Genomic DNA, 10,696 nt, shown 5'->3' on the forward strand with positions numbered 1-10,696 from the left:
TGCAGTGTGTGTATAAATGTGTGTGGTGTGTGCTGGCTAAATGTAGTGTGCGTATGTATAAATAAGTATATGTAGAATACTCTCACAGATCCCATACAAAATTCTATTGTGATTATTGAATTAATTAATCAAAATTGTCCACACTGACACACATGCCCACAAACACACACACTGACCCACTTACACACAAACTATATATTCTGTGCAGTAACTTGCATCTTTCAAATTACCAACAGCCTCCATAGTCCAGCACTTGGTCTGTAGCTTGTCCCATTCACTTCTCTGTCCTTCAAGAATGAGTGTCTGCCGCCAGGATATGACATCATGCTGCATCCTGACGTCCTGTAGCTCTGTGCATTGCAAAGAGCCTCTGCCACACCTCACCCCTCCTTAGCGGGCTACTGCTCTGCAAAATTTCCCAGTGGGCCAGTCCTTCCCAGGCAGCCCATGGCTGAAAGAATAGAAAAACGACCTGCCCAGCAACCCCCGAACTGCATGTTGCAGGAGTTGGGTGAAAAAAAATTCCACATCCCTGCTTGAAGTTATTCAAATTTTAACTGAAGTACATGTTGTTCTAGATTAAATCCCATGATTATATTATTTACATTACTTAAAATAGCATTTTTAGGAGTTTATATTTTAAGCAATGTGCTTTAGTTAAAAAATTAAAAATCTGCAACTCCAATCACGTGTCCATCCCCAACCCCTCCCCCCTCCAATTTGCCTTTATTCATCACAAACATCCTTGTTAAAGTGAATAACACCTTTGCGGTGTGGTAACCACTTATTGTTCTTAAAATGCTGTTTCCCCCTAGCAAATTCTAGATTTAAATCTTTACACTTACGCTGAATTTTTTCCCTTTTAAACCATATAATTATATTTAGATTTATGAATTATATGAATAGTTAGATTTATGAATTGTATTCTTTAAGCACCTTTTTCTACTGTTTTCACTCTAACGATTAACACTGTAAGATGTTGGTATTTTCTCACTGGAATGAATACTAGCCAGTACTTGCATGTTTAAGTGTGTGTCTTACCCCCTTTTTGCACACAAATTCCATTCTTTTGGCTTACCTTCTTTACGGCTGAATTCCAACATGGTCACTGAATTTCAAGCTAATGGAGGTTCCACTCTTCTGAACCTTGATTTCTTTGGGCCCGTGGATGAAAGTGGCTCTAGCACCACCACATTCCCAGGTCAGCTGAGTGTCCGTAACGCTAAGTAGACTTCAAATGGTTTTCTGTGAAAGCATGAAACCCATGGCTTTCCTATAAACAAGATGCCTGTTTCTGTTGCACTTGCAGTGGTTTTGTCTGTCGTTTGTAATCTGTTTGTAAAAATCAAAATTTCAATGTTCCATGAACCTTAATCGAACTCTGAACCCGCTACTGAAATTGTCCCAGATAATTTTTTTTTCATTTAATGATTATTTAATCTTGCTATGCATTAATGACGCATTTGTTTTTCTAATATGTTAAAAGTAGATGTTAACCTTAGTGTGTTTGAGAGAAAGAAAAAAAAAAAGCGCATTAAAACTGTCTGAATCAATGCTTCAGTCACTTATATTTTTAATTCTACTATAATAAAGTCATGCAAAAAAGCACAATATTGTAATTTTTTTTCTGAGAGAATTTTTTTAATTTGTTTTCATTCTGCCAGTAATATTTTTTTTCATGCCCTTTTTGTTATAGATACACATATTTAACAAGCATTATGCATACATAATTAAATGGTCGTTAACACCTTAATATATACAAATTCTACTTGGAACCTAGAGGAATCTCAATGTGTGCTTCCTGGTAGAGTATCAATAATATAAGTAACTTTTATACATGATAGCACACAAACACAGCAAATATTAGATTGTCAACTGTACATTTTATTGCCAGAAGGAACAATGCAAATTAGACAACTCAAGTGTAATGTTGCATCACGTCCATGTTGTATTCTGACTAAATGCTGGATGTTTCCGAACAATCAAAACTACGCTCAAATTAAAAGGGCTATTCGCAAAAGTGAGAATTATGTGAATTACAAATGTAAGGTGAAAATAGCTGAACTGAAAAGTCAGATAGTGTGACCTAAAATTCTAAATTCAATTATCACTAGTGCAGGGGTAGGCAATCTCCAGCACTTCACATTTTGAGGACGTTTTCTCTCCTGATGCTTTGCCAAGAGTATGACTGCAAGAGAATTATGGGAGATGTGGCCTACAAAATCTGAAGTGCTGAAGGGTTGCCTATCGCTGCTTTAGTAAATAACCCTGGTAGTCAAACAGCCAGTAGATTAATTAAAGAGAGTGCATTTTTGGCGGTTCCTTGTGGTAGGGGTGTAAGCCTGAGTAAAAACTCTGTTATATAAACTGAAGTTTCAGGTTATTTTGAGTTAAAGTCCATTTTCATTTAGTTAACCTAGCTCAATCTCTTCAGGCCAAAGAACCAAATTATCCTTAGATTTATTAGGACAATATCTATTGCCCCCACACGTACATTAAAGAACCACTCAAGTCATCCAGACCACTTAATTTCAGTGAAGCGGTGTGGGTGCAGTGGTCCTCTCATTTTAACCCTGCAATGTGGTTTTGTAGAAACTGTAATATTAACACCTCTTATAACAGCCACTAGAAGCACGTCCTCCTCCAGAACAGAGAAGCAGCATTTTATTGGAGGAGCACAGCATTTCTGCTGTGCATATATTTCTACAATCCATTGCTTCTCTACGAGAAGTATTGGATTGGAGCAGATCGCGGAAGATGTTTGCATGCATGTTGACATCTTTTAAAGGAGGATTGGCGGCTGCAGCAGAGGAGTCTCGCTGCTGGAAACATGAGGAATCATTTGTTAACGTAATATTTTTAGTAGCAAAGGGGGTGGACAGAAGGTAACCTAAAGTCCCGGAAAAACAAAGGTTATTTTCTGGACGGCAGGCTCCCCTCAACTAGTTTAATACGTCGCTGCTAAGGTATAATTGAGTATAGGCTATATAAAGAATAATTTGATATCTAGGCATGTATTTCCACAACAACCAACTAATATCCTTCACATTTATTACTTGTTTCTGGGAAAGTCATGTTTTGTGGCGCTTGCTGAGGCTTTGGGCATGGGTTTATTTTCTTGTTTACAAATAAACTTACCTGGGAACTCTCACATGAATTCACTTCAAGTGTTTTATGATCTCTGGGAGTGAAGCCTTTCTCTCCTGAACTCTGTCTAGAGTAACCTACTTAAATCCTCTACTTTAATTGGCTATGACTAGACTAGAGGATCCTACCTAGATTGGAGTCATTTGTTCACAATTTGTGACTCCGAGAATTTTTACGGACCTTAATACGGGTGAGAAAATCTGACGTTCAAATAGTAATGCCGTTGGATAAGTTAGGATACCTTGAAAGCTAGTTTGACAAAGATAACTAACGATAGCTAAAATGCAAGATTTTGACATCTGTATGCTGCAGTGGTAAATGTTAAGTAAACTCTGAGTTCCCAGGTATGGTGTGCGTGGTTTTACGTTGTGGTGGTGGTTTGTCAGTGACAATCATTTTCCAATTATTGGTGGAGGGTCCGGACTTCCCTGAATCAATGGATCAAGAATTTGGGGTATTACCTAGATGTGCATCTCTAGTATGGTAGCACAATATAATCCCTTTCTGGAGGACTTTGCATTTAAAGCTCCTCAAACATTATGTCCTACAAGGTAAACAAATGTACCACCAAATGATCAATAGGACATTGGAAACATAAATTACAGTTCACTGCAACACAGGCTTGCAAATATCCGCATGACACTACTGTTTCCTATGTGGTCTCCTTTAACTAGACTTCTTTTACTATCTGGATAACTTTACTTGCAGCTTTCATTAAACATTCTTATTTACATCTTAAAAAAAAAAAAAAAAGGGGGCAGGGATAGAGTATTATCTGAGAATGTTTAGGTAGTATTTGCTTTAGTAACAAATCTACAGTTGTTCGTGTTCAAGGTGGACGTGTCAAATCATGGTAAAAGCCTAGGAAGTGTCTGAAAGAGACAAATTAATATATGTCTGTCTCTGATAGGTTTGTGAACTGATTATGCACATAACAAATTACCAAATTCAGCCAAGTATATATTTTATAACATTCTTCTAAATCTTGAAGTTTAGGAAATATGATCATCATAATGTCGACTGAGGTTCAACACCGCAGATTGTCCTTATTTTGTACTGTCCACATTACTGTATAGGAGGTTCATTATCTCAAAGGGTCTTCTCTATAAAATTCTAATGAAACTCAAATTTGCAGAAAATGAAACATTGTTCATAGCAACTTTCGGGACACATTTCTTTCCCATGTTTGCCTCTTTTAATAGATTTTCAAAATGACCAACCAAACATATTAAAGCATCCCAAATATTAAATTGTTGTGGTGTGATCATTGCTTTGGCAAGATAGTTGCTGATTACCACTTTAAATTGCAAGTGATTTTGCTTAATTGTGTGTGATGAGCATATTTCTGTAAATATCTGAGTTGATAAAATTAAATTTTTTTAAAAAATATTTTTTTTTTTTAATAATAATTTTCAAATAGCATGCAAAGCATGCGTGAACTAATTTAATTGTTATAAAAAACTTGCATTAAAAAAATGTTCGGTTAATATGTAGTATGTATGTATTTTTATGTGTTTATAGGCATTTGAAGCAAAATACTTTAACAAAATGTAAGCGATCCTTATCTAAAATCTCCTGCTTTTGTATCTAATTTATACAAAACATAATTATTGATTACATTTTAATCTAAATTTCTCATTTCCCGAAAAAGTATTTTTGATGAAAATCAAGAGTAACTCTGGTATTAATTGCTAAATTTGAAGTTACTGCCACTATCTTATATTTTTATGGTGATATATCTAAATTTTATACTATGTTCTAGGTGGCCTTTGATTCAGGCAGCTTATGCTTGTCAACCTGAAAAAAAATATTCTTATTATTTCAGATAAATACCACCTTTTTTTTTTTTTTTTTTAAATCCTTTGGATTCTGACTCTAAATTGAATTGCAATTTCTCCCTTTTTATATCTCTACAGTTATATCATGTTATTGGAATTCAAATTTAGATGTATTTTTTTCCATGTTACACTACTCAGATGTTTAAAGAAGTAGGTGGTCTGGATGTGTTTTGGTAGGTTTAGATTATTATGTACAAGCACTGAAATCCACCGTTAATTAGTTATTTTATACCATAAGGTGTGGATCCAGAGTTATACGCATTGACAACATCGAAAGTGGATTCCTCTGCAGCTGGCAGCAGGGTAACCGACGCGTTTGCAAGACTCATGTCTACGGCAGAGACCACAAGCACATCGACAAGGTAAATTATGGTCTTGGTTTTTTTTTTGTTTTTTTTCTGTCAAGACTGCTTAGTTAGTAGCTACTAGCAATACTTGTGCGAAATCTTTATCTTCTTAGAGAACAGACTTTGAAAACCTGTTGTCCCACACATTTTTGTAGTGCAGACCTATGTGGTGACCTCTTTCTTCCCCTCAGTTACCAGCATGCATGCAAACATTTCACATTTGGGATCTTTGTACATATGTTATTGTGCCAGTGCGATAAAATCTATATTCAATCCTGTGGTCTTCAAAGAACTTCCATATACCTCAGTGTTGGGCCATCATGCATGTGCAAGAGTACAAGATTGAGACAGATCCTGATAGATGAAGTGCAGTGAACTTAAGAGACACAGAGGTGCTAAGGAGGAACAGCCATGGGAATATTTCATTACATTCCCCCCTCCTCCCGAGTGTCATACAAGTGGATATGTCACATTTGGAGGGGATCGTTGATAAAATTAAAAAGTAAAGGCCACAAAGAACTAAAGTATTAGGAAAGGGGAATTGATTTTACTTCACATTCTCCAGCATTAATCAGAAGTCTCACCTGTGGGGGTTTGTGCAAAAAAGAGTTATCTTGGGCATGGTTTATTTTAAAAAATAAAATAGTGTGTATATACATTTACTACCATTTTGCTTAACATAATGTATACATTTTATATTCTTCAATGTAAGCTTTTAAAATATTTCCATTTCAGCATAATTTACTTGAAAAATAAATAAATTGGATTTTTTTTAATGGCTCAGACTTCCATGTGCTTTATAAATGGGATAAAATTATAGAGTTTTTTTTATTTATTTATATTCTTTGGTTGCCCAGATAGGCAGGCAGGCAGGCAGGAGAGGAGCAGACAGGAATGCCACCTTTTGAAACGTCAACTTAACCGTTTGAAATTAAATTTGAGAAATTATTCTAAAATAGTATATTTCTTCTACATACATGCATTGTCTTCAAAGAATGCAGTTGCAATCTAGCAAACATCGGTCACCCAAGACCAGAAATGTTGCTTTTTTTTCAATGGTTTCTAGTAAAAATTCTCCCTGGTTATCCAACATAAGGCAAGCTTCTCTTTATAATCCACTGTACATTGTTGGTATCCCTATGCTGATATGTTTTGCTAGACTTTTGAACAAGTCCAACACTGAGCTCTGTTTCTAATTATTCATAGGAAACCTAAAAGGGAGGAGAACTTAAGCGAAGAGGCTGCCAATGTCATCTCCAGCCTCCCTGATCTATCTTTCATGCACGCCAAGGTGCTGATGTTTCCAGCCACTTTAACACCTTCATCAAATTCCCAAGAGACGGTAGACTGATTCAAAAAGAAGAAAGGAGAAACAAACTGAGATAAACCCAAACATGTTGGATGTTTTATATCCAAACTTTTTAAGAGTATAAAAAAAAAAGTGTTCTTGCTTTTACATAAAATCTAAAGTTCAAATGATTTGTTGGTAAGCAGCACTAAAAAGGTATATACATTGTAATGTATATTTCAACACTGAATAATTCATTTATATGAGAAATCTAGTTGATTTGTATATACAGGAAAAGGGTATTTTGTTTTTTATGTTTTATTTTTTTTGACATGCTGGGGTACATACACTGGTGGATCCTTTCTTACAAAAAAAATCAACGACTAAATGTGAACATGCAAAACCTTCACTGCCTGTAAGTCTGTTCCGATTACATTTTCCTTCCAGGTGTATTGGCGTTAATTGTACTGTTACATTTAAATGTTCAGTGTTTATTTTGTGTTTTCATTATGACCTGAAAAGTCACAGATTAAATCCTTTCTCTGCCAGTGGAGCATTATTGCCCCCCTAACGAGAGTGAAAAGGTCAGGATATTTTCCTAACAGATCATTTTAGTGGGTTCTTTGCTGTGTTTTATGATTAAAATCAACAACTTTCAGACTGTCTCTCCTGTTCCAATCTGTTTCTGTGTGTTGCAAATGACATTAATCTTAGAAGTACAGGTGATTGAGGGCTTGATTTTGGGTTAAGAAGGACCAAAATAATCTGAATGTCTTTATAAAACATTGATTACTGTTCTGATTTAGTTTGTATTATTTGTGTCTATTGTACCGCTATCCCCCTGATTTGCACAGTGTGAAGAGGCGTAATCATAGGTCACTATGGTTTAGGCTGTACATACATTGAAGACTCTGGGATGTAAACGTTTGGGGAAATTCCTATGGAACATGAATTAAAATCTGATCTGTAACAGCAAGATCCACGTGCATGCCCAAGTTCTTTTGAAATGTAAGCGTGTACATTTTCTCTTAGCTTACACTGAAATAAAATAATTTAAATTATTATGTCTGTAACTTTTTTATTTTATTGCCTTAGTTTTCATGGTGTATTTATTAACATTACCTTCTGTAGTTATATGTTGACACAACCAATCATGGGCCTCCCTTAGGTTTCGCTTAGTTTGTAAACCAATGGTGATTCATTTTATGTAACTCTACGCCGATTTAGTTTTTGTAGTTAACCCGGTAAATGGCTTCTCAAAACCGACTTTCTCAATGTGTGAGTGTGTGTGTGTGTGTGTGTGTGTGTGTGTGTATATACCGTATATACTCGAGTAGAAGTCGAGTTTTTCAGCACATTTTTTGTGCTGAAAAACCCCAACTCGACTTATACTCGAGTCAATGTCTGTATTATGGCAACTTACATTGCCATAATACAGATAGGGGGCTGTGTAGGAGGGGGGTTGACAGGAAGCGTTTACTTACCTCTCCTGCAGCTCCTGTTGGCTCCCTTCTCCTCCGCGCCGGTCCGGTCAGCTCCCCTGTCAGCTCCCAGTGTAAGTCTCGCGAGAGCCGCGGGGTCATAGCGCGGCCGTGAGACTTACACTATGACTTGCAGAGGGAGCTGACCGGACCGGCGCGGAGGAGAAGGGAGCTGACAGGAGCTGCAGGAGAGGTAAGTAAACACTTCATGCCAGCCCCCCTCCACTGAACTGCCAATGCCACTTGACCACCAGGGAGTGAGAGCCCCCCTCCCTGCCATGTATCAAGCAGGGAGGGGGGGGAGAATTTTTTTAAAATATAAATAATAAAATATTAATAATAATAAAAAATAATAAAAAACAAATTATATAACAATAAAATAAAATTATAATAATTAAAAAATAATAATAAAAATGCCCACCCCCACCAAGGCTCTGCATCACACACTGCATTCATACACACACAGTGCATTACACACACTGCATTCATACACACACTGTAAATAAATATTAAATTAATATAATTTTTTTAGGATCTAATTTTATTTAGAAATTTACCAGTAGCTGCTGCATTTCCCACCCTAGTCTTATACTCAAGTCAATAAGTTTTCCCAGTTTTTGGGGTAAAATTAGGGGCCTCTGCTTATACTCGAGTATATACGGTATGTATGTATGTATATACACCAGAATATATTGGAGAAAATGTTTAGTTAGTTTTTTGTTTGTTTGTTTGTTTTTTGAGCAGTGGTCACGAATTGTTTCACTGTTACTGTCCTAAAATGAAATGTTTCAAGGAGAAAAAAATTATAATCTGATGAATACTGGTTGCTGTTTAGTGCATTTTTAGTGGGAAATAATAATAATAAAAAAAAAAAGGAAAATTTGATATTTATTAGCCTGTATTTTTAGCCATTTACAGAGTAAGTGCTATAGAGCTATTTAGCAGACCCTAAATAAAGTACAGGACTTAAAAATAAAAAATAAAAGTGTATATATATATTTTTTTTTTTTAAATGATAAATAGAATAAATTAATGTACAGCATCTACCATGTAGGGTTATACCACATATAGCTCCAGGTACCAATACTTGCTCAGCAGCTATAACTAATCTATGTTACACGGAGGAGGAGACACTATGATGGAATATTACACTGTTAGAAGAAATTGGTCTGCATTCTATTTGCTGTTATTGATTAAACTTCGTGTTGGTAATGTGGATATACTGAACAGAGAGGAAAAAACTAATAATATAAGATTATAGTTCTCTACTATTCACAGACTTTCATTTATTTTGATTAGTATTCTCCCATATTATTATTCTGATTATTGTTATTATCTTTCTAAAAAGAAGGTAGTACTTAAGGTAGTACTTATGTCCGTACTGGTGGGGAATGTCCCCTGTTGACGTTTTATTCATTTGATTCAGAGCAGAAAACCTTGCTTTAGTTATGTTTGTTCATTTATTAACAGTGGGATGCCTCCATTTCTACTCGAGTTTCATACCCAGTCTATTGTAATTCTTAATTCCATATAATTTTACACGCCATATGTTCTCCTCCATTGATATTGCCTGGGCTGTAATCTGTTTGTTAGGAGATTGTAAAATAAATCATTCTGACTTTAAAGAGAGAGTGCGCATATATCTGTAGCATCAAACTGCACAAGACCGGAGAAAGCAAAGAGGGTTTTTCCGGGATGTAAGTCACCAATGCACTGTTGAAATTGTAAGTAACTGACGATTCTGTGTAAGACGTAACCAGCTGTTTTAAGAACTGCTTGCGCCTAATCTATTTTTTTTTTTTTTTTTTTTGTACTACACCTACGCTCGCAGAGGTTGCCTCCTGTATTCTCCAGTGATCAGTAGGAATTTATGTCTCATGAGACACAAACAAGCTTCACAATTGTAATGCAAATACTGTTGTAAAACTGTTTTTGCATAAAGGCTTACTCCAAACACTATGACCACGTCAGTGATTCAAAGTGGTCATGGTGCCTGGAGCATGTACGTGCAGCGTTTAGCTATGAAATGTGGCACATATAGAGCCTACCTCCTTTACTGTGGGAGATATAACCCCACCACTTATAGCTTTACACAGCAGTAAGTAGCCAGCCGAGAACAAGAGCTGAAACACTGTAGGCACCATAACCACTTCAACTAATAAAAGGACTCCATGGGCTACAGGTCCATCAATCTTAAATGGCTTACTCCTGCCAGTTCACTTTGTTTGTTGGCAATAATAGTGAGTGCTTGGGTGACGTTCTCAGCCTATCACAAGCTGCTGCCCCTGATATGACGTGGGGTGAGGCTTAACGCCTCCTTCACCATATTAAATACCTGATGTGGTTATAGTGCCAACAGTGTCCCTTTTATAAACAATTAATATGACAAATGAGCAATGCTTGTTTGTCTTTACTTTTTAATGTGTGTTTTCCTCATACGTTTAAATGTAATACTAATATAATATAACCAAAATGATGGTCCTTCCAGACACAGCATTGTGGTAAACCGGGGGAACTTGCCAATGAGAAATTGTAACATTTAGTGACACAAGAAACGGGCAGTTTTCAGCTGAAACCAATTCTCCCTTTAGTAGC

At 36.2% G+C, this 10,696-nt stretch overlaps 1 protein-coding gene across 2 annotated transcripts in view; it reads left to right on the top strand.

The window, feature by feature from the left end:
* Window positions 1–7,681, top strand: part of AFTPH (aftiphilin) — a 43,341-nt gene extending 35,660 nt beyond the window's left edge. Inside the window, exons 8-10 of one of the 2 annotated variants that reach the window (XM_063443771.1) lie at window positions 1,121–1,201; window positions 5,224–5,347; window positions 6,539–7,681. In XM_063443771.1, coding sequence (XP_063299841.1) covers window positions 1,121–1,201; window positions 5,224–5,347; window positions 6,539–6,683 — 350 coding nt within the window. In that variant the 3' untranslated portion in view covers window positions 6,684–7,681. The remainder of the gene's footprint in view (window positions 1–1,120; window positions 1,202–5,223; window positions 5,348–6,538) is intronic. The other variant, XM_063443772.1, reaches the window with a different exon arrangement.
* The last annotated feature ends 3,015 nt before the right edge of the window (window positions 7,682–10,696 follow it).

Source organism: Pelobates fuscus, chromosome 2, assembly GCF_036172605.1.
Source record: "Pelobates fuscus isolate aPelFus1 chromosome 2, aPelFus1.pri, whole genome shotgun sequence".
Lineage (NCBI taxonomy): Eukaryota > Metazoa > Chordata > Amphibia > Anura > Pelobatidae > Pelobates > Pelobates fuscus.